Raw genomic sequence first — 25,769 nt, 5'->3', positions numbered from 1 at the left:
CTTTCATTAACTTCAAGGTGCTTTGCATGAGCCCCTTAATCAGCTCATACCTTGGCTGCCCTGCACATGCCTAGTGATTACCACCCACCTCTGTGATTAGCAATATGCCCATATGAAACCCAGGGTAGAGGGGAGGATGCAGCATTTTCCAGTGATACAGCCTCCTCTCCTGGTAAAGTTTCCATAATCAGAGGACTCTGTTTGCGTCTATGCTTTTTTATGCCAGTGTAGAGACCCAGTAGTGAATCTAGCCACTTAGGGTATACCTACACTGCATTTTAAAACCATGGCAGGAAATCTCAGAGCCTCCATCTTCAGACCCGGGCTCACACTACAGTACTAAAAACAGCTGTGTAGATGTTCAGGTTTGGGCTGGAGCTTGGACTCTGAAACCATCCCCCTGCCTGGGTTTCACAGCTCTACAATTTGCAATGTACAAAAACCAGATGAAACTAAAAAGAAAAGGAGTACTTGTGGCACCTTAGAGACTAACCAATTTATTTGAGCATAAGCCTTCGTGAGCTACAGCTCACTTCATCGGATGCATACTGTGGAAAATACAGAAGATGTTTTTATAGACACAGACCATGAAAAAATGGGTGTTTATCATTACAAAAGGTTTTCTCTCCCCCCACCACACTCTCCTCCTGGTCGTAGCTTATCTAAAGCGATCACTCTCCTTACAATGTGTATGATAATCAAGGTGGGCCATTTCCAGTACAAATCCAGGTTTTCTCCCTGCCCCCGCCCCAAAACACACTCTCCTGTTGGTAATAGCTTATCTAAAGTGATCACTCTCACAACGTGTATGATAATCAAGGTGAGCCATTTCCAACACAAATCCAGGGTTTAACAAGAACGTCTGAGGAACAGTGGGAGGGGGAAAGGAATAAACAAGGGGAAATAGGTTACTTTTTATAATGAATTAACCATTCCCAGTCTCTATTCAAGCCTAAGTTAATTGTATCCAATTTGCAAATTAATTCCAATTCAGCAGTCTCTCGTTGGAGTCTGTTTTCGAAGTTTTTTCGTTGAAGGATAGTCACTTTGAGATCAGAAATCAAGTGACCAGAGAGATTGAAGTGTTCTCCGACTGGTTTATGAATGTTATAGTTCTTGACATCTGATTTGTGTCCATTTATTCTTTTACGTAGAGACTGGCTAGTCTGCCCAATGTACATGGCAGAGGGGCATTGCTGGCACATGATGGCATATATCACATTGGTAGATGTGCAGGTGAACGAGCCTCTGATAGTGTGGCTGATGTTATTAGGCCCTGTGATGGTGTCCCCTGAATAGATATGTGAGCACAGTTGGCAACGGGCTTTGTTGCAAGGATAGGTTCCTGGGTTAGTGGTTCTGTTGTGTGGTATGTAGTTGCTGGTGAGTATCTGCTTCAGGTTGGGGGGCTGTCTGTAGGCAAGGACTGGCCTGTCTCCCAAGATTTGTGAGAGTGTTGGGTCATCCTTCAGGATAGGTTGTAGATCCTTGATTGGAGGGGTTTTAGTTGGGGGTTGAAGGTGATGGCTAGTGGCTTTCTGTTATTTTCTTTGTTAGGCCTGTCCTGTAGTAGGTGACTTCTGGGAACTCTTCTGGCTCTATCAATCTGTTTCTTCACTTCCGCAGGTGGGTATTGTAGTTGTAAGAATGCTTGATAGAGATCTTGTAGGTGTTTGTCTCTGTTTGAGGGGTTGGAGCAAATGCGGTTGTATCGTAGAGCTTGCCTGTAGACAACGGATGGTGTGGTGTGGTCAGGGTGAAAGCTGGAGGCATGTAGGTAGGAATAGTGGTCAGTAGGTTTCCGGTATAGGTTGGTGTTTATGTGACCATCGCTTATTAGCACTGTGGTGTCCAGGAAGTAGATCTCTTGTGTGGACTGGACCAGGCTGAGGTTGATGGTGAGATAGAAATTGTTAAAATCATGGTGGAATTCCTCAAGGCCTTCTTTTCCATGGGTCCAGATGATGAAGATGTCATCAATATAGCGCAAGTAGAGTAGGGGCGTTAGGGGACAAGAGCTGAGGAAGCGTTGTTCTAGTCAGCCATAAAAATGTTGGCATACTGTGGGGCCATGCGGGTACCCATAGCAGTGCCGCTGATTTGAAAGTATACATTGTCCCCAAATGTAAAATAGTTATGGGTAAGGACAAAGTCACAAAGTTCAGCCACCAGGTTAGCCGTGACATTATCGGGGATAGTGTTCTTGACAGCTTGTAGTCCATCTTTGTGTGGAATGTTGGTGTAGAGGGCTTCTACATCCATAGTGGCCAGGATGGTGTTATCAGGAAGATCACCAATGGATTGTAGTTTCCTCAGGAAGTCAGTGGTGTCTCGAAAGTAGCTGGGAGTGCTGGTAGCGTAGGGCCTGAGGAGGGAGTCTACATAGCCAGTCAATCCTGCTGTCAGGGTGCCAATGCCCTAGATGATGGGGCGCCCAGGATTTCCAGGTTTATGGATCTTGGGTAGCAGACAGAATACCCCAGGTCGGGGTTCCAGGGGTGTGTCTGTGCGGATTTGATCTTGTGCTTTTTCAGGGAGTTTCTTGAGCAAATGCTGTAGTTTCTTTTGGTAACTCTCGGTGGGATCAGAGGGTAATGGCTTATAAAAGTGGTGTTGGAGAGCTGCCGAGCAGCCTCTTTTTCATATTCCGACCTATTCATGATGACAACAGCACCTCCTTTGTCAGCCTTTTTGATTATGATGTCAGAGTTGTTTCTGAGGCTGTGGATGGCATTGTGTTCTGCACGGCTGAGGTTATGGGGCAAGTGATGCTGCTTTTCCACAATTTCAGCCCGTGCACCATCAGCGGAAGCACTCTATGTAGAAGTCCAGTCTGCTGTCTCGACCTTCAGGAGGAGTCCACCTAGAATCCTTCTTTTTGTAGTGTTGGTAGGGAGGTCTCTGTGGATTATGTAGCATAGGGCCTGAGGAGGGAGTCTTCATAGCCAGACAATCCTGCTGTCAGGGTGCCAATGCCTGAGATGATGGGGCGCCCAGGATTTCCAGGTTTATGGATCTTGGGTAGTAGATAGAATATCCCAGGTTGGGGTTCCAGGGGTGTGTCTGTGCAGAGTTTCTTGAGCAAATGCTGTAGTTTCTTTTGGTAACTCTCAGTGGGATCAGAGGGTAATGGCTTATAGAAAGTGGCCTCAGAAACAACTTTCCCCATCTTTCATCATCTGGACCCATGGAAAAGAAGGCCTTGAGGAATTCCACCATGATTTCAACAATTTCTATCCCACCATCAACCTCAGCCTGGTCCAGTCCACACAAGAGATCTACTTCCTGGACACTACAGTGCTAATAAGCGATGGTCACATAAACACCACCCTATACCAGAAACCTACTGACCGCTATTCCTACCTACATGCCTCCAGCTTTCACCCTGACCACACCACACCATCCGTTGTCTACAGGCAAGCTCTACGATACAACCACATTTGCTCCAACCCCTCAGACAGAGACAAACACTTACAAGATCTCTATCAAGCATTCTTACAACTACAATACCCACCTGCGGAAGTGAAGAAACAGATTGATAGAGCCAGAAGAGTTCCCAGAAGTCACCTACTACAGGACAGGCCTAACAAAGAAAATAACAGAACGCCATTAGCTGTCACCTTCAGCCCCCAACTAAAACACCTCCAATAAAGGATCTACAACCTATCCTGAAGGATGACCCAACACTCTCACAAATCTTGGGAGACAGGCCAGTCCTTGCCTACAGACAGCCCCCCAACCTGAAGCGAATACTCACCAGCAACCACATACCACACAACAGAACCACTAACCCAGGAACCTATCCTTGCAACAAAGACCGTTGCCAACTGTGCCCACACATCTATTCAGGGGACACCATCACAGGGCCTAATAACATCAGCCAAACTATCAGAGGCTTGTTCATCTGCACATCTACCAATGTGATATATCCCATCATGTGCCAGCAATGCCCCTCTGCCATGTACATTGGGCAAACTGGCCAGTCTCTACATAAAAGAATAAATGGACACAAATCAGATGTCAAGAATCATAACATTCATAAACCAGTCGGAGAACACTTCAATCTCTCTGGTCATTCGATTTCTGATCTCAAAGTGACTATCCTTCAACAAAAGAACTTCGAAAACAGACTCCAACGAGAGACTGCTGAATTGGAATTAATTTGCAAATTGGATACAATTAACTTAGGCTTGAATAGAGACTGGGAATGGTTAATTCATTATAAAAAGTAACCTATTTCCCCTTGTTTATTCCTTTCCCCCTCTCACTGTTCCTCAGACGTTCTTGTTAAACCCTGGATTTTTGCTGGAAATGGCCCACCTTGATTATCATACACATTGAAAGGAGAGTGATCACTTTAGATAAGCTATTACCAACAGGAGAGTGGCGTGGGGTGGGGGGGGGAGAAAACCTGGATTTGTGCTAGAAATGGCCCACCTTGATTATCATACACACTGTAAGGAGAGTGATCACTTTAGATAAGCTATTACCAACAGGAGCGTGGGTTTTGGGGTGGGGTGGGGGGGAGAAAACCTGGATTTGTGCTGGAAATGGCCCACCTTGATTATCATACACATTGTAAGGAGAAAAGGAGTACTTGTGGCACCTTAGAGACTAACCAATTTATTTGAGCATAAGCTTTCGTGAGCTACAGCTCACTTCATCGGATGCATATGCATTTCAGATGCATCGAAAGCTTATGCTCAAACAAATTGGTTAGTCTCTAAGGTGCCACAAGTACTCCTTTTCTTTTTGCGAATACAGACTAACACGGCTGTTACCCTGAAACCTGTCATTGTAAGGAGAGTGATCACTTTAGATAAGCTATTACCAGCAGGAGAGAGGGGTATGGGGAGGGAAAATCTTTTGTAGTGATAAACACCCATTTTTTCATGGTCTGTGTGTATAAAAACATCTTTTGTATTTTCCACAGTATGCATCCAATAAAGTGAGCTGTAGCTCACGAAAGCTTATGCTCAAATAAATTGGTTAGTCTCTAAGGTGCCACAAGTACTCCTTTTCTTTTTGCGAATACTGATTAACACGGCTGTTACCCTGAAACCTGTCAGATGAACCTAAAATCTCCTCTCAGAAATGTGTGATGGAAGGATATTGATAAGTCCTAAATGGTGATTGTCCCATCAAACTTTTCTTTTATTTTCTACCTACTGATCTTTGAAGAAGTTCACATTTGGATCTGGCCCTGCTTAACCAGGATAAGGGAAAACAATTTGAGGGAAATGTGTTTCAATGTCTCCAGGCTTCCAAAAGGTAATCTGAGCATTACATCAGTTACATTAAAACTTGGATACTTTCATCTGAAGTATATTTTCTGGCTATCTGAAAAAAAATTATTTCCAAGCTGATATTTGTCTGACTTTTTCTTAGCACACAAGTGAATTGTTTCTGGGAAGTTGGATAAAATTCTCTTTCACCATTTTTGAGATATCAGAATGAAGACAAGTGGATTTCTAACAGTTCAGAAAATTTTCAGGTGCTATTTATCTGCTTCAATAACCCAAAGATGGCACCTGGGTCCAGATACTATGGCAATGGGCATGCTATAAAAATAATGACTAGAAGAGAATTTGGTTCATTTCCTGTAAAAAAGATAAAGTTATAAACATTACAAAATAGAATGCAAAATGCTACTTTCTGTTCAGTTTTTAAACACTTTTTGGGGTGGGGGGGATGATGCTCCTATCATCTGCTTGAGGAAATGAAATGCAAAGAGGTTGCATGAATGTAACATTATGGTTGAGATTTCACATGCACGAAAGCCAGGAAATTCGAAGTTATAGTTCCCACAGCAACCATAAGTCAGCCACACTGCAGTTTGCAAATACATTGCCAGACATTAAAGCATGCAGAGTGTAACAAAATAAAACCTTTGTGCAAGGGGGATGACTTTTGTGGGCTGAAATTCTCTACCACAGCACTATATTAATAGAGCTTCTATGCAATGAATTCAGAAGGGTCATATTTAATGTCTTTTTTTTTTAATAACTACTCCTATGCTAAATTGACATGGAAAAAGCCTCTTGTCAATTACTAAGAAGTGTCAATGACAGTAGTGTTTATTAAGTACGGTAGGAAAGCAAGGTAAGGCAACTTCTCAACTGCACACAATATTTTACTCTTTGTGGCCCTGATCCTGCAAACACTTTTGCATATGTTTTGCTTAACTTTGATATTGTGAGTAGCTCTGTTAGGATATAGATATTCAGGCCTGTCTGTAAATTTAAGAATTTAGGTGTATTCTTATCACTTAGCTAGTTATAGATGTATAAAGAGAGAATCAAAATCACTGTCTGCCGGTGTAAGAGCCTTCTCTTACTGTGACAGTCTGAGGCCCTGTTCTTAGGCTAAGGCCTTTGGCTAAGCAGCAGAGGCAGCCATAAGCTAGGAAGCAAACGGTCACATCCTCACATTCCAACCTAGTCACATTGAAATAAGGTGCTATTGGGCTATTACGAATACAATCCTGTCCTGATAATGCCTATCGCCTCCAGAGAAAGGGAAGTACCTAGAAGATGTACAAGGAAACTTAGTTTGATAGCATCCTGTCTGGCAAGAACTCACTTATCAATAGCTGGGATGTGAAATCCTCACTTCTGTATTGTTTTGTCATTATAGTTCCCACTTTGCTATTGTTTATTTGCATGGTCTCTGTCTGGTTCTGTGATTGTTTCTGTCTGCTGTATAATTAATTTTGCTGGGTGTAAACTAATTAAGGTGGTGGGATATAATTGGTTAAATAATCATGTTCAATATGTTAGGATTGGTTAGTTAAATTTCAGTAAAATGATTGGTTAAGGTATAGCTAAGCAGAACTCAAGTTTCACTATATAGTCTGCAATCAGGAAGTGAGTGGGTGGGAGGAAATGGGAACAGGGAATGGGGGTGGGGAAATTGGAATAATGTTTTGCTAAGGGGGGGAATGGGAACAGGGACAAAGGTAAGACTCTGTGGTGTCAGAGCTGGGAAGGGGGACACTAAGGAAGGAAACTGGAATCATGCTTGCTGGAAGTTCACCCCAATAAACATCGAATTGTTTGCACCTTTGGACTTCGAGTATTGTTGCTCTCTGTTCATGCGAGAAGGACCAGGGAAGTAAGTGGGTGAAGGAATAAGCCCCCTAACAAGCTCTACTGATTTCAATGACACTACCCACAGTAGTAAAGCTAAGCATGTGCATAAAAATATTTGCAGAATCGGTGCCCACGTGTTTAAATATTTTGTAGTAATTTTCACCCCAGCACATCTCTGGGTGAAATCCTAGTTCCAATGAAGCGAATGGGGGGTTTTCTATCAACTTCACCTGTGCCAGGATTTCACCCTAGTTATATTCCCACCCAAAAAGTGGGTGCATTTCAGTGCTGGGGAAGGTGATATACATGATATAAAATTGGGGGACCTGTCAGATATGAGATAGCTAATATATTTCAAGTATTTTATACTTCAATATGTTTTATATTTTATGATAATATAATATCAGCTTAATTTTATGCATCATTTCTCAGGGGACTATATCCTGCCGTGTCTCCCAGAGGAATCTGCTCAATGATCTAGTTTGACTAGTGCCTGTATTTCTACTCAGAATACATTAAACCAGTGCAAAAATATTACCAATATTCTGAGTGAGAGATAATAACTCATTAAAGTCACTGCTCTAACCTTCCATACAACATTTTCTTCATCATTACATGATTTTCTAATGGATGCCACATTAACATAAAATAAAATGTTACACTGACAGAAGGCGTGACAAAATATTTTTAAACAGTGATGATTTGCTTTCAGACTTTAAGTCACATTGTGTCCCAGAACTAACAGAGCAAAAACTGGAACCTTATAATTTGTTATGAAAATCTACTTCTAATGCAAAATATTTTTAAACATACATAACACATATTCAGTTTTTGTTTCCCATCAAGTCTGTCTAGAAAGTCATTAAGAATAATATCTGTCCTTTAAGGCCTAATTCTGCAAGGTAATGAGCGTTCTACAATGCTGTTGATATCAATGAGAACTGACAATGCTCAGTACCTTGATAGATGAGGCCCTAATTCTGCCAAACCAAGAACCATGGGGCATTTTATTCCATACGCACATCCCTTTTAATGCATTGAAAAATTAAATGTTACTTTCAAAATGAGAGCAGATGAATTAGCATTTAGTTTATCTTGCACTTATTTCTTTACATTGTTTTCTAAAGCATATGTGTTTTGTGTAATTGGAAATTAAAATTTTTAATTTACTGTATTTTAATAAGATGAAATACAGACAAGACAGTAAAACGAAAGAGTTGAATACCTGGATCCCAGTGGAAAGGTGATAAGTAAGAAAAACAGATAGGACTGTACTGAAATTGCATTTGGCCGTGTACATATACCAATAAAGTATAATGTATTACTTCCAAATAAAGCTTTCATGATTGCAAACATCTGATTAGTTTTCATTATAATTAATATTTAGGAATTTGTACAGTCTGAAACAGTGAGGTAAATAGAAAAGGGAAATATGCAGTGTTTTTTCTGAGTGACGTGTTTATTTTTATATTATGCTTTTTAAAAAAGTGGCAGCAATTCAAACAGTATGGCAAATTTCTAAATTGTGCCAATTCCAATGTGGAAAGTGCATACTGGTGGCTGACTACAACATTTATCAGAATAATAGTGCACCTCCAGCAGTGACAGAGAAAAATCCACTATGAAGGCATAATTTGACAATATTCTAGTTTACGGAAGGTCAGTTAAAGAGACAGAGGGGGCATCTAATAGCCTTGTTTTAGATGTGGCATTTATCTTTGTGAGTTAAGGATGACATCAGAACACATGAGCAGTACAGTAATGAACAAGTTGAGAGTTCTGACAAGTCATCCCCATGGAAGTGAAGACTGATGCCCTATCTACAGCTGAGTTATTATACTAGTGTGTGCTGTTTATACAACAGCAGTGCTAAAGATGTGGAAAATGGGTTGTCAGTCAAAATGCTTATAATATTAAAAGAGTATTTTTATTTCAACACTTTATTTTTCATCAACTATGATTTCAACGACAGGATTGCTCAGAAGCAATTAGTCGCTCATGTTGTATAAATGAAGACAACATGGGCACTGATCTTTGTTAGAACATTTATCTTCACTTGGAAGGAAAGACAGAATAATGCACAAGTAGTGTCCCCTCATCTCTTTCCTTATGAAGATACATTTTATAACAGAAATAAGCCATTGCATGTTACATATCAATATATATTTAATTGCTATCACAACAATCATACTGCCAGCTGGCAAATAAAGTCGTATCTTAGGGCTATGGTAGCATCAGAGGGCTGTATTTTATGGTTGTGATATTATATCCATGAAATGTGTCTTTTTAAAATGTGTTTGAAAAAACTGTGACAACTTTCCATGGTATTTTAACCAATTAAAATAGCTATACACAGATGAACTAAATGCCACTGTATAGTGATTAAGTAGTCTCTGATGTCACAGTTCTGCCACTCAACAATGAATTGTTCCTAGTTTCTGAAACTTGATTTCATGACATCTAGAATTGTTTTTCTTGTATGTCTGTCTATGTTACAGAAACAAACACATAAGAAGCAAAAGGATATGCTGTGCTCGCTACAATTTTAGTAAAAACATGTTTTTTGTTTATAACTTTGTAATATCATACAAATATAGTAAGTACAGGAACTTTTGAATAAGGCCATAAACTCATTCATCTCAGAGTTTTTATATCACAAACCACCGAAACTACTGTTTGTTGACCATGCCAAAAGAACTTTCTGATGTGTAATCTCACAGCTCTCCTGTGCAGCACTCTCTAGTGATATCTACAGTATATATGTATGTGCACACAAAATGCCATCTCTTTAAAAGCAGGAAGGATGTGTGGGTCTCTTCAAGATGATGCACATTCATGCCCCATGTCGAAATTACTAGGGGAGGAGGGAATTTCCATGGCTGCTTGTGAAAGCTTCACTTTTGGTTCAGTCAGTTTCTAAACCATCCTAAGAGCTCTCAGAAAATGGTGGAGGCTGGGATTTTCAAAGGGGCTTAAAGGAGTTAGGTGCCCAACTTCCATGGACTTTCAGTAAGATTTGCGCACCTAACTTCCTTAAACTTCTTTGAAAATCCTGCTGGAAGTCGAACTAAATTTTTCAAGCTTCTTGGATTCTCCGTGCAGGAGGGAATGCCCGGAGCCATGGACAATAAAGGGGAAGGGATGCAGATTGGAATAAATAAAGAGCTCATAAGAGATTTTCTGACTAATTTGAATGAATTCTAAATGATGAATGAATAGCCTGATGCTATTCACCCCAGAGTGCTGAAGGAATTAGTTGAAGAAATTTCAGAGCCACTGGTGATATTTGCAAATTCATAGATGACAGGAGAGGTCCCAGAAGACTGGAGTAGGGCTAATGTAGTGCCCATCTTTAAAAAGGGAGGAAAGGAGGAGTTGGGGAACTGTAGACCAGTCAGCCTGACCTCAATACCTGGGAAGCTACTGAGCAATGTATAAAACATTCCATTTGCAAATACCTGGAGGATGAAAGGGTGATCACTAGCAGCCAGCATGAATTTGCCAGGAACAAATCATGCCAAACCAGCTTGATTGCCTTCTTTGACAAAGAAACTGTTTTGGTGGTGTCATAAATACAAAGGGAAGGGTAACCACCTTTCTGTATACAGTGCTATAAAATCCCTCCTGGCCAGAGGCAACATCCTTTCACCTGTAAAGGGTTAAGAAGCTAAAGTAACCTCGCTGGAACCTGACACAAAATGTCCAACGAGGGGACAAGATTCTTTCAAATCTGGAGCGGGGGGGACAAAGGGTTTGGGCTGTCTGTGTGATGCTTTTACCGAGAACAGATCAGGAATGCAGCCTTACAACTCCTGTAAAGTTAGTAAGTAATCTAGCTAGATTGTTTACTGGCTTGTAAAATGAGCTGTGCTGGAGGAAATGTATATTCCTGTTTTTGTGTCTTTTTGTAACTTAATGTTTTGCCTAGAGGGATTCCCTATGTTTTGAATCTGATTACCCTATAAGGTATTTACCATCCTGATTTTACAGAGGTGATTCTTTTACCTTTTCTTTAATTAAAATTCTTCTTTTAAGAACCTGATTGATTTTTCATTGTTCTTAAGATTCAAGTGTTTGGGTCTGTGTTCACCTTTACCAATTAGTGAGGATTATTATCAAGCCTTCCCCAGGAAAGGGGGTGTAGGGTTGGGGGGGGATATTTTGGGGGAAGACGTATCCAAGTGGTCTCTTTCCCTGTTCTTTGTTTACAACGCTTCTTGGTGGCAGCATACTGTTCAAGGACAAGGCAAAGTTTGTACCTTGGGGAAGTTTTTAACCTAAGCTGGTAAGAATAAGCTTAGGGGGTCTTTCATGCAGGTCCCCACATCTGTACCCCAGAGTTCAGAGTGCGGAAGGAACCTTGACAGGCGGCTAGGGGGAATGCGGTGGACATAATACACCTGGCCTTTAGCATGGCTTTTGACATAGTCCCGCATGACATTCTCATAAGTAAGCTGGAGAAATGCAGGTTCAGTAGAACTATCATTAAGTAGATACATAATGGGTTAAACAACCACAAAGACTATTAATGGAATGATGTCATATTGGATGGCGGTCTCAAGTGGGGTCCCACAGGTATCTGTTCTGGGTCCAGTGTTATTTAACATTTTTATTAATGACCTGGCTGTAGGAATAGAGACCATACTGATCAAATTTGCAGAAGATACAAAGCTGGGGGTGAGTTGCAAGCACTCTGGAGGATAGAGCTAAAATTCAAAGGGATGTTGACAAATAGGAGAACTGGGCTATAGACAATAAAATTCAACAAATACAAATGTAAGGTGCTACACTTAGGGAAGAAAAAAAATGCACAAATTCAGGATGGGGGATAACTGGTTTGGCAGCAGCACTGCTGAGAAGGATCTGGTTGCTGTGTTGGCTCACAATCTCAACATGAGTCAACAATGCAATGCTCTTGAAAAAAAAAAGCAAATGCAATTTTGGGTTGCATTAACTGAGGCACAGCATACAAATCACAGGAGGGGCTAATACCACTCTACTTGGTGCTGATTAGGCCTCAGCTGGAGTACCGTGTCTAATTCTGGTCACTGCTATATAGAAAGGATCTAGAGAAACTGGACAGGATCCAGAGGCCGAGAGAGAAAAAAGATCAAAGAGATGGAATCCAAGCCATATGAGCAAAGGCGGAAGGAATTGTGTATGTTTAGTTTGGAAAAGTGGAGATGAAGGGGGGACATGATAGCAGTATTCAAATACTTGAAAGGCTGCCATAAGAAAGATGGAGAAAAAGTGTTCTCTTTTACCACAGAGGGCAGGACAAGAGACAATGGGTTCAAACTACAGCATAGCAGATTTAGATTAAATTTTAGGAAAAACTTCCCAACTGTAAGAACAGTAGGACAATGGAACAAATTGCTTAGGAAAGTCATGAAATCTCCTTCACTGGAGCTTTTCAAAAGGAGGCTGGATAACCATCTGTCATGGATGGTTTAGACAAAACAAATCCTGCATCTTAGCAGAGGGTTAAACTAGATGACCCTTGTGGTCCCTTCTAACCCGATGGTTCTATGACTCTATGGCAGCATCTTTAAAAATGTTGGATTTCATTCTGCTTTCACTTACACTAATAGTGAAACTACTGATTTCAGTGAAGTTATTCCTGATTTACACTGGTTTATTACAATCAATCCCTTTGGTTTTATGTTAAACAACTTCTTGGAGCAACATTTATACCACTGAAGTAATGATCTGCTAAAGCTATCCCCTCGAAGGGATTATGTGGTCTGCATAAGCCTGTTTATACATCTGATGTATTTTACATATTCAGAGCAATTTAAAAAAAAGTCAATAATGTACAAATTAATGCTGTCGATTAATCGCAGTTAACTCATGCGATTAACTCAAAAAATTAATCATGATAAAAAATTAATAGCAATTAATCAGTTTTAATCGCATTGTTAAATAGAATACCAATTGAAATTTATTAAATATTTTTGATATTTTTCTACATTTTCATATATATTATATTCTGAGTTGTAATTGAAATCAAAGTGTATATTATTTTTGATTACAAATAATTGGACAGTAAAAATAATAAACAAAAGAAACCATATTTTTCAATTCACCTCATACAAGTACTATAGTGGAATCTCTTTGTCGTAAAAGTTCAACTTCAAAATGTAGATTTTGTTGTTGTTACATAACTGCACTCAAAAACAAAACAATGTAAAACTTCAGAGTCTACAAGTCCAGTTCTACTTCTTGTTCAGCCAATCGCTAAGACAAACAAGTTTGTTTACAGGAGATAATGCTGCCCTCTTCTTATTTACACTGTCACCAGAGAGTGAGAACAGGCATTTACATAGCTCTTTTGTAGCTGGCATTGCAAGGTATTTACGTTCTAGATATGCTAAACATTCGTATGGCCCTTCATGCCTCGGCCACCATTCCAGAGGACATGCTTCCATGCTGATGACGCTCGTTAAAAAAATAATGCATTTGTTAAATTTGTGACTGAACTTCTGGGGGGGGAGAATTGTACGTCTCCAGCCCTGTTTTACTCACATTCTGCCACATATTTCATTTAATAGTAGTCTCGGATGATAATTCAGCACATCCGATGAAGTGAGCTCACAAAAGCTTATGCCCAAATAAATTTGTTAGTCTCTAAGGTGCCACAAGTACTCCTTTTCTTTTTGTGGATACAGACTAACACGGCTTCTACTCTGAAATCAGCACATGTTGTTCATTTTAAGAACACTTTCGCTGCAGATTTGACAAAACACAAAGAGGGTACCAATCTGAGATTTCTAAAGATAGCTACAGCACTCAACCCAAGGTTTAAGAATCTGAAGTGCCTTCCAAAATCTGAGAGGGACGAGGTGTGGAGCATGCTTTCAGAAGTCTTAAAAGAGCAACACTCCAATGCGGAAACTACAGAACCCGATACACCAAAAAAGAACATCAACCTTCTGCTGGTGGCATCTGACTCAGATAATGAAAATGAACATATGTCAGTCCGCACTGCTTTGGATTGTTATCGAGCAGAACCCGTCATCAGCATGGACATATGTCCCCTGGAATGGTGGTTGAAGCAGGAAGGGACATATGAATCTTTAGCGCATCTGGCACATAAGTATCTTGCGATGCCAGCTACAACAATGCCACAGGAACGCCTGTTCTCACTTTCAGGTGACATTGTGAACAAGAAGCAGGCAACATTATCTTCTGCAAATGTAAACAAACTTGTTTGTCTCAGCGATTGGCTGAATAAGAAGTAGGACTGAATGGACTTGTAGGCTGTAAAGTTTTACATTGTTTTATTTTTGAATGCAGGTTTTTTTGTACATAATTCTACATTTGTTAAGTTAGACTTTCATGATAAAGAGATTGCAGTACTTCTACTGGGGGAATTGAAAACTATTTCTTTTTTTTTTTTACAGTGCAAATATTTGTAATAAAAATAAATATCAAGTGAGCACTGTACATTTTGTATTCTGTGTTGTAATTGAAATCAATATATTTGAAAATGTAAAAAAATCCAAAAATATATTAATAAATTGCATTCTATTGTTTAAAATCGTGATTAATAGGAATACTTTTTTTAATTGCTTGACAGCCTTACTACAAATATACAAAATATTACATTGTTCTGAAATCATATCTGGATGTTAACCTACAGAGAATCATTTGCATTTGCCACAAGATAGAGGCCAATCTTTGCATTGTTGAGGGACACTTGGCAACTTGCCAGAAGTTCAAAGGCCAGATATAATTTGTAAAGGCATTCTGATCAAGGGGGATGATCACAAACTGGGACCTGCATTCTCCACAGGCCTTACCTCTATATTAAAGTTGAGGGATTTGGCTTTATTTTGGCCGATGTGGCAACAAGAATATAACAAAAGACAGGAAAATATATCTAATAAATCCTGTGTATCTCAAAATGATAAGCTAAAGCAAGATTCAATGAGGCACACAGAAGATACGTAGGAGGACAGACTATTCCTGTTGTGTCAAGTACTAACTTCGATATGAATTGTGTTCTGATGGCTGATACAGTAGCTGTCACTGAGCAAGACTGATGCTATGTTTCATTAAAAGGGGAGAGATAATTGTTTATTCTGCAAGCATGTACACCGAAGCAGGATTTCTCTTTGTAGTTTTTAAACTATAGGTAACTTCTTCCTAGGATCTGTCTCTATGTTAAAGCTATCAATTGGATTTTGAAAATGACAACGGGTGGGAGCTGATGACTACAGCTTTGATACCGACAGAAGTAAAATGCTCTGGCTAGTACTTGGCACCTCACAGCACTTAATGAGGAGCTGCTTTTATCTCAAGAATGTTGGCCCTTGCAAGTGGCATAAGATTTTTTATCACATGGCTATAATGTTACTGCATATATTCTGTCACTGCTGCATTAAACTCTTTAAAAATGATTTGCAGTTATAGTTCATACTCTAACACTTTTCTTACAGCATACAATGAAATCACATTAGATTAGCTACAACATTTGTTAGAGAACCTGTAGAACATATTGATTTTGCACCTTTTTCTGTCCATTTGTTATGATTTTTTTCCCCAGTTCCATTTAGTGGACGAGACTAGCAGAGAGGTTTTGCAGGGAACAATGACAGTGATTGTCACAAAATATTCTCACTGTTTTCATTTGTTACTGTGACAATGTCAAAGAGGATTCCAAATGGCAGACAGACCTACTCTGACAAAACAGCAGGACGGCAAAAAGGAGTTTTCTCTTGATCTAGGAAATTAGGAAGGCACATTGAGCTCAAAATGATATAACTGTTCCTATTTCCAATGTGCACTGCCATTACATAGGCTTTGCAACACACGATTAGGGCTGTTCAAGATGGGACTGGCTAAATAATAAGGAAACCTCTCCAAGCGCTACAGAATCAGGCTGTAATTTCATTCCGGGGGCCCTGGTGACATAAACCATGTTAGCAAAGCTCAAGTGATTTGTCAATGTCACCAGAACCCGAGGTGGAATTACAGCTTTACTTTGCGGGTGTTTCAGGGATTCATTTAATATTAGAAATGGAAATCTGGTGTGCTTCTGCAAACCACTAGAGGTGCTGAATTACTGTAAAGCTGCTTATCGTTGCTTAAGCTGGTAAAAGGATGTGGTGCTGCTGAAAACCACTGGAGGCAGCAGAACTGACGGTAGTGTTCAGAGAGGTGTTTCAAAATAAAGATACATTTTAGAAGCTTTTAAAATTCAGTTTCTTATGGGACAGTCTGGACAATGGGTAACGTGGTTTTCTGCCTGCAGATGGAAGCAGGGAATTCAATGAAATGTTTGATGTCAAACCCTATCAAGACAAGTTCCACTTAAAGAATCCAGTTCATTTTTTGTCTCTAGTTGCTTGGCTGAGCAGAGCTTTGAGCTACTGACACTAGGAGACTTGAGGCCTCATTTTTAGAGGTGCTTCACACCCAGAATGCCAGTTGAAGCCAATGTGAGCTACAGGTGCTCAGAAACTTTTAAAAAATCTTTCTTCTTAATGATTTTAAAATTTACTGAACTTTAGTAGTTAGATTCTTTATAGAGGAAAAAAAATACATTTCTTATTTTTGCCTTTTCCCACCTTTCTTGTCCCTAAAGCTATTTGGGAGGAACAGCCTTCCAACCTTGCATTTCCGGTTATTCACTGAGGCCAACTTTTTCTTGCAATCTTGTGGGCCCCAGAACTAGATTCCACCTCAGTTTCCCATGTCTGTGGACATGAGTGGCTTAGCTCAAAGGTTTTCAAGCCACATGATGCATTGTATCACCCTGACCACTTGGGAAAAAAAATAGACTCCCTGAATGCAGTCTTTAGTTTCCAGCAGGGCTGACACGACCCTGTCTCAGCCACTAGCTGAAGCAAAGGCCTTTGATCCAGCAGCCCACAACTCAGCCATGCTAATTTACCACTCCCAGAGAAGTATGGTAAGCTCTGCTGAGAGGATTTTGCTTCCTTTAATTTGAAAAACCAGCCATGTTTTCCAGTCTCTAATACAACCATGAGTGCATTTTATGAGTCAACAGATGGGATTTGAAGCATTTTGCTATAAGGAAACTAAAAGCTGAATCAAAATTGTATACTGAGGTGTCAGGCGTATCAATACACATGACCTTTTAAAGCAAGGAGTATTGAAAAGATAGAATAAAAACTTTCCCTTATAAAAAAAATTGGGTAGGACAGTAATTCAACATCTGGCTCCATGGCTTGAGTAGGGACTATAAATGTCAAAAAATACAACTACTACCACCACCACCACAATATAGGATCATCTCTTGTGAATAGGTCATAGAAGGCTGTATCTTCCACAAATATAGTTTTTTAAAGGGAAGAATTTTTTTTAATAGATAACACGGAGATTGTTTCCAGTGGAACACAGATCAGATCAGTCCTGTAGTCAATATAGTCCACTTTCCCGTCTCTGAGGATGGCCAGTATCAGAGGCTTCAGATGAAAGTGAAAGAAACAATGTTGTGGACAATTATAGTGTAATTGCCAAAAGGGGAAGTTTCTTCCTAATCCCCATTAATGAGTGGTTGGCTCATGCCTTGAAGAGGGAAGGACTCTTCTTAATGTTTTTATCCTCTCTAATGTGGATGTTCTCTTTATATAAAATTTTAGTTCACTTTTGAACCTACTAAGTGCTCAGTCTCAATATCTTGTGGCAATGAGTTCCATTGACTAAAAAGTACACAAGTCTATGTGGGGACCTTTCAGGGGCACTGAATGTCCCTGGAACAGAAGAAAGAATTATTGTTATGTAATTCCCAGCATCAATCCTAGTGTTGCCATTAAAGATACATATAACATTTGCTACTCCCGAGGGCCCAGTATATTAAATGATTTTAATGAGAGACTGTGTACATGTGTTAGCAGATCAGCCACTTCATGCTTAAGCTCCTTCAGGACATGTGGATTTCTTATTCTTTAATTTATCAGTTTGTTCCAGCACCTTCTCTTTTGATGCCTCAATCGCTGATATCTCATCTTTACTACCAGAAAAAGACTGGCCCAGGAAAGGTTTTTCCCTACTACTATCTGAGGTGAAGAATGAGGAAAAGTAATAACTCAGCTTCTCTGGAATGCCCGTATCCTCCTTATTTGCTTCCTTTATTCTCCGGTAATCCAGCAGACACCAATTCCTCTCAGATTTTCAGCTTCTGATTTATTTAAATAATTTCTTATTTAATTGTATTTCTCTGGTAATTTCCTAGTTTCCTTCTTAGATTTTACCTGTCACGAGAGATGCTCCATTCTGTTAGTCTCCTAGGGTTGGATTTCCATTTTTGGCTCAAAAAAGCATGTGAACTTTACCATCTAACTCTATTTTTACTTCTTGGCTTAGGCTCATATTTTCTGAAGTCCTCTTTTTAGAGTTTAATGGCCCTGGGCTAGTTTGGGTACAATTCCTTGGCTGAGGATGTTGAACAGGTCAGGAAATATTAAATTATTGGATGATTTTGTGAAAGTTGATTTGCTGAACTGGGAGAACTGTGCTGCTGTTTGCATGGATGGTGCTGCTGCTATGAGAGGCAATAGGAGTGGTGTTGTAGAAAGACTATGAGCCATAAACCCACAGGTAATTGTAACAGGCTGTATGTTGCATCGCTAGGCCCTTACATCAAAGAAAATGAAACCCAAATTACATGATATGCTAAATGGAGCTGTGACAGTTGTGAATTTTATAAAGTCCTGGCCTTTGAATTCATGCCTTTTTGCAAAGCTTTGCTAAGAAATGGGTGCTGGACATGACAAATTATTGTTTCATACAGAAGTGTGTTGGATACCTTGCGACAGAGTGTTGGAAAGAGTTTTTGAGCTTCGCAAAGAGCTGCTGGGTTTTCTTTCTGTGCACAATCCCAAGATCGCCACAAACTTTTCTGACCCAATATGGATCGCGCAGCTTTCATACCTCACAGACATTTTTAATCTGTTGAATGCGCTGAACCTGTCCACACAAGGGGGCAGTACAATCATACTTGAGGTGAGTGACAAGAGTGCAGCATTTCAGAAGAAAGTAGAGATTTGGAAAACCAGGCTGAGCAGCGAAACATCAGATCTGTTTCTGCTTTTGACAGAATTTCTGGATACTCACAGAATGACAATTGGCTGTGAGAGAAACAGGATCGTTGGTCACCTTTCAACTTTAGCCGAGCACTTCACGGTTTACTTTAAAAATATCAACACGGAGGAATATGATTGGGTTTGGGATCCGTTCTCAACTTTTGCTATGTCATCTCGCCATTTGAGTGCAAAAGCAGAACAGGAGCTGCTCGAACTACCTGTGCCCACACACTGAAAATTAAGTTTCAGGAACAGAGACCTTGCCAGTTTTGGCCAACTATTGCTACAGAGTACCCAGTTTTAGTTACAGAAGCAATGAAAGTGTGGCTACCTTTCCCAACAATACATATATGTGAAGCACCATTTCTGCCATGCCAGCTATGAAGACAAAGTTCGGGTCTCGACTGGAAGTGGAGAGTGATTTACGAGTTTGCTTGTCAACCATCACACAAAGGATAGATAGACTCTGCAGTAAGAAACAGGCCCACCCATCGCACTGATATCTATAAGTACTCTTCTACTCTTTTTCTTAAAGCATCACTAACAGTACGTGTTTATACAAAGTACACAGATACTTTTGTCGATCAGTTTCTCAGTTGGGGGGGTGCATGATTAACATTGCATTTGAAAAGGGGTCAGTCAACAAAAAAATGTTTGAGAATCTCTATCTTAGTCTGTGCTTCCAGTAAGTTAAGGTCTAATGGGACACTTGCTGCTATTAATCAGGGCTAGTCTACTCTAGAAAGTTAGGTCGGCTTAACTACATTGCTCAGGGCTGTGAAAAATTTCACTCCCTCTGCAATGTATTTAAGCTGACCTAAGCCCTGGCATAGACACTGCTAAGTCAATGGAAGAATTCTTCCATCAATTTAGCTACCAGCTCTTGGAGAGCTTGATTTACTACAGTGATAGAAGAACACATTCCATCGCTGTAGCGAGTGTGTATACTACAGCAGCACAGCTTTAGCACTGCAACTGTGCCATTCTAGTGTTTCCAGTGTGGCCTTCAAGATGCAATAGCATGTCACTGCACTACATAAATGCTACAACCAGCTAGGGAATTTTTGGATTGGATTTTTTATTGGCTTATATTGAGTCATTTTGAACCAGGCACAGACATAACATCCTCTTTTTTTGAGGGCTTATGCCAAAGATTAGTCAATTTGCAAATGAATATTAAGCAGTGCCAGATAATATTCTAGTCTAGTTTTAAAAAGTTAACCCTTTATATTATTTTCTGATCTCCAAACAACTAGACTGGAAACAGATGTTCTAGAACAAAACAACATGATCAGAAGACATTACACTCAATTATTAAAATGCTATTTAATATTCACCACAACCTGTTTTAAAGAACAACAATGTGTTAAAATTTAAGCCAGGAGGGATCTGAGTACACTATACAATGTATTTGATGCAGCTTGTTTATGCAACATTCTGACAGATACAATTAATCTTATGAAAACGACCACAGGATAACGTAATAGCATATTATCTTTAAAGTCATAGAACACATTTTTTCCTGTGAGAATTAACACTTAATTAAAACACAATCTCAGGATGTAAACGAAAGCTTGAAAAGAACAAAATTTACTCTAAAGAACAATCTGAAATTCTAGACTGAAAAATGCATATTCCATCAAGAATAGGGGGAAAAACGTCTAACCTCCAAATAAGAGAATAAAGAAAGCAATAAGTACCTCCAACAAAAGCATCACCAGCTCCATTGGTATCAATGATTTCACTCTGGTCACTGTCTAAGACTGGGAAAGCAGTCACTTCATTTTCTACAAGAGTAGGGGAAAAGAAAACATTAGTAATTTGGGAAACAAATTTGAAACACCTCACTGCAAAATAAAACAATCAACATGTGAATGTCAGTGCTCAACAACTCAATTTGGACCAAAAGGATCACACATTTAGTTTACATGTCAATTTATATACCATATGGACACATGTGTATGGGTGGTCAAACTAACTGACAGAAAAACACAAGAAGATGCAGAGACAGATGAAAAGAGAGATGGAGAAAAATCCATCCTGCCAAAACCAGGACCTCCTGTCAGCTGCAGACAGCTGATGCAACCTCTAGACTAGACAGTCAAGGCCTCAGGAAGTAACAAGCCCAATAGGGAGGACCTACAAGTATCTGCGTAAGAAAAGCCAAAATAAATGTGAAATAATAAAAATGTAAGATACAAGGGGAAAGCTAATACGTTTTGGGGTAGTAAAATACTTTGAAACTGCATCTCATTTGAAAATGTGTCTGAGGATGGACCCTAGGAATTTGCAGCCAAAGTAGATGTGGTTTCAAAATGTCCAGTGACCTCAGCCTTCTTCCTTAGTGGTTTTTTTTAGTCTCTCTCCCCTGAAGCTCTCTATCCTCTACTGGCACCCATAAAAACTATTTCAACAGATGGATCTAGAGCATCTGCACCTCCAATTCACCAACACACTACAACTGAACATAATTACACCACTTACATATGATAACTTTAGCAATCTAGGGTTATAAATTTAATATATGCCACTAATTAATCAGCTGGGGCTTTCCAGGTGGTAATGTCATAATGACGTGATAAAAAGATAATGACTACTTTGTCACAATACCTTGTTAAAGTGTAAATTACCCCTGTAATAGAGCCAATGGAAGTTCTGCCTCTGGTATTCAGTGTGCATTAAAATGGTCTCAGCAAATGGATTTCCTTTGGCAGATAGTTAAAAAAATTGCCTGTCAGCCAGCAACACTGAAAACTATCAGAGCTGTCTTCACCCTTTAATTTTTGATAAAAATAGAAGTAACATGACAAATAGTCCCTGCAATACGCAAAAATTTCAGGTGTTTAGTCTTTTCATTACCCAGCTACACAGCAGATCATAAAATGGTTCATACACAGAGTACTTGTCCAATACACAGTCATGAACAAAGCATCTCAGGTTGGGAAGCAAACACAGAATTAACAGTCTCAAACCAGGAGCCTGTGTGTGTGTTACAGAGGTACCAGAAGGATCCTGGTTTCTGTGAAGTGCAGTGTACCAGCTCTACTGCTCTTCGCCATCTGCTATTAAGTAAACCAGGCAGATATAATGATGGTACCTCCAGAGGGAACTGTTGGCTGGCCCACCAGAAAGGGAGGGGAGTGTTATCAACAACCATCAGTGAAAGGCAAAGGAAAAAAGGAAAAGGGTAACGAAAAAAATCTAAGAATATTCCAGTTAAAGAACAGGTTTTAGTCAGTACTCTGTGCATCCTCTCTATTTCATTTATAAAGCTATTTAGAAACGTGACTTAAATGCTGTTGCATTATGGTATTCAAGAGCTAAGCGTTTCACCCCGATAGTACTTTAACAGGATTCATTTGAACTGAAAATCAAGGAATACAGGTTTTGTATTGAACTCTGCAGGGAGAGCAGAGTGCAGTCAACCACCTGATAAGGAAGTATAACATATTTTGTTCTAGCTTATGCAAAAACAATCCATAAAATGACAAACCTGTTAAAAGACACATTACAATGAAGAAGTTTGTTTTGTTGTTGTGGCCTTCTGCAGATTTCCTTTCCCCTAACAGATATACACACACAGATGTACCATATAAAGTATATGTGCATACACAGCTGTTTGTGTATGTGTATGAATGTATATGTATGTGCACAGAAAAGACATAATGCACAAATGTTGTACTTGAATAAGCTAAACAGGCAAGGATCAAGATTAAACAGGATTCTGTATTTAAGCAAACTCACGTGAATGAAAGAACTCCCACCACCATCTTCTCTTTCTCCTCACTTCTCTCCTCCTGAGTCCTTCCCTAAGCTGCCTGTAGTACTCTTAAGTACTGGACTTATACATTTCTATGCTATTCATTCTGTATCAGATATAATAGTAGGAAACTCTGAATTATTTTAAAAAATAAATGCACCAATGACTTCAGCTGATATGATATAAACCTGCTTTACTCTCACAATTTTCAGTTTTAAATGGGTCATCCAGTCTGTTCTTCCTGCTTCTATAACTTTATATGTTTTCAAGTGGGTTGAGTCAGGATGCTGAGGGTTCAGAAACAGTTTGTCTGGTTTTGCAGCATGTACTACTTTGAAAAGAAGTTGATATTCTTACATACTGCACATGTTCAATACAGCAAATTATAAAACTTTCTCTGTGCAAATGTCTGTTGCCACAACAGAATTTAATCACTCTTTTGGACCTACAGTATCAGACTACTTCTGATCAGTATCAGACTACTTTTGTTACCATCGGCAGATAACAATAACACACATTTAAAATACACTGAAGTAACATTAAGGATCTATCTTTAACTCACACAAAATGAAGTAAATAGGCTTAATTCACTTTGCTATGCCCATGCAGCAGGATATGTGATATCTAACATCATCCACCACTGTGCAGGTCCTGTAATAACCAGGAACAATGGGGTGAATTAAGGCTGAACCAGAAGCCTCCACTCTGAATTTCCTTGCTATTGTGAGTTTAATGTTACTTTAACTTCGTTTTCATGTGTGATATATTATATTATAAACCTCCCAAATCCATCATAGTGAACACAGGGACACCTTGGCTAAGTGCACTGGTCATCAAATGACCTTGCTTTTCAAAGTCAGTTCTGATTTCATTTATCATTCTGACAGCTTATGAAATAAAGAATAATTACATAAGTATTTTGAAATCCAAGTGCTACTCCTCTGGGCATAAAATCCAGCGTGCTATTTTTAAGCAACAAACCTCTTCTATGGTAAACACATTCAAATACAGGGCACCCTCTCTATGTTGCTTCTTGGAAGTTAAGGATTGTGTGTGAGTGAGAGTTACAGCAGGTGTAAATAATTAAGCAAAATTTGGTAATGAATATCACTGAAAGCTAGAGTCTTAGGGCTTGATCTCACACTAGTTTCACACTGATAAAGTTCCATTAACTTCAACACTTGATTTACACTGATGTAAGCATGACCAGAATCAGGCTCTAATGTAGTGGCCTCCTGTGCTTAAGACACCTTTATAACACACAACCTTAGTCAAAGTCAGTTCAGTGGTAAATCCTAGCTGTTATTAATTGTTGCATTATGCATATAGGACCTATCTTTTTTCCTTAGAAAATATGTACACTAATGTATCCACCCAAACAATATTTTTGCAGGTAAAACAGAGCCTGGAGGTAATGCTGCAGAACAATACTGACAGAAAAACATTCTTCCTCCCACCCTAATACACACAGAAATTAAAGTTGCCAAATAAATATAGCCAGTTTCATGATGCTAGCTGAAACACTGATGGTAGCTTCGAGTACCACAGGTCTGCCTCTAAACCAAATTAGAATCACAGATTATACGTCTGCTTGTAGTAGTACAGTAATAAACACTAGCAAACAATCATTACATCCAATTAGGCTGAGTACTTTTCTTAACTGGGTCATTTACTAGTCTCTCTTGCTCTTAGAGGTAAATTAAATGTGTAAACTTATATTTAATTACCTGTAACAGAACTCTTAAAGGCAACATGTCCAAGTGCCCTTAACTTCTCATTTTTTAAAAAAGGGAGTTTAAAATGCCATAGTATTGTCTAGCTGCTTCCTAAAATAATAATCTTTAGATACATGGGCAGATATTGATTATACAGATGCTGACAAGCTGGGACACATTCATTTTTCATTTGTAAGCTGAACTTTTTATAAAACAATAACTGTGAAACAGAACCCACCTGCAACCCCCCACACAATTTTCTTTAGATCAGGGGCCAAATCCAGATGGAAAGGAAAGGAGAGGAAAAGAAAGGACAGAAAAAAATAGAAAGAAGATATTAACTTAAGCCCAGAAATATATAAATGGTTCTGGGCCGCTGTGGTGGAGAGAAGTGAGAGAAGTATTCGGAATCAACTCCAAGTCAGCAGAGCAGAACCTGAATTCTTAACCCACTCCAAAGAAGGGTGAAAAAGAACCTAACAGTGTTTAGGCTTCCACATCATCCTTACATCGAGGTAATTAAAAAACCCTTTAAATTAGTACAGTAATAATGTTTTTTCTTGTTTTTAGTGCTGTAGGCACCAATGTCACTGCTGTATTCCACAACAGGAAAAAAGGAAACCAGTATCATGTACATTAAGTAGATACTGTCATACCAATATCAATATCAGCCCAGAGATGCCCAAAGCTATAAAGAATCCACAGGGATGGTGTAGTGCAGTGGTTCTCAAAGCCGTCGGCCGCTTGTTCAGGAAAAGCCCCTGGCGGGCTGGAACAGTTTGTTTACCTGCCACGTCCGCAGGTTTGGCCGATCATGGCTCCCACAGGCCGCGGTTCGCTGCTCCAGGCCAATGGAGGCTGCGTGAAGGGAGGCCAGCACGTCCCTTGGCATTCTGTACTCTACCTCCACAGGTTGACATGGGGATAGTGTAGACACTGCATTGTGTAAATCGAATAAATTGGCCTTCAGGAGGTGTCCCATAATGCTCCACTGTGACTACTCTGGAGAGCACTTTCAACTCCACTGCACATCAGCCAGGTACACAGGAAACAGCCGGTCCCCTGTTAAAGCCCCAGGAACTTTTGGCTTTTCATTTCCTGTTTGATCAGTGTGGAGAGCCAGCACAGCACAGCTGATCATGGAGACTCA

The 25,769-nt window shown here is 39.6% G+C and overlaps 1 protein-coding gene across 6 annotated transcripts in view; it reads right to left on the bottom strand.

The window, feature by feature from the left end:
- The window catches only part of ADK (adenosine kinase), a 542,329-nt gene that overhangs the window by 13,993 nt on the left and 502,567 nt on the right, over nucleotides 1-25,769 (bottom strand). For all 6 annotated transcript variants that reach the window (XM_073353161.2, XM_073353156.2, XM_073353153.2 and 3 more), the window contains one exon: nucleotides 20,845-20,931. In XM_073353161.2, the coding sequence (XP_073209262.1) occupies nucleotides 20,845-20,931 (87 nt within the window). The remainder of the gene's footprint in view (nucleotides 1-20,844; nucleotides 20,932-25,769) is intronic.

The sequence above is a fragment of the Lepidochelys kempii genome, chromosome 7 (genome assembly GCF_965140285.1).
Source record: "Lepidochelys kempii isolate rLepKem1 chromosome 7, rLepKem1.hap1, whole genome shotgun sequence".
Lineage (NCBI taxonomy): Eukaryota > Metazoa > Chordata > Testudines > Cheloniidae > Lepidochelys > Lepidochelys kempii.
The sequence above is the reverse complement of the archived record's forward strand: the minus strand, read 5'-3'. Positions and strand labels throughout refer to the sequence as shown.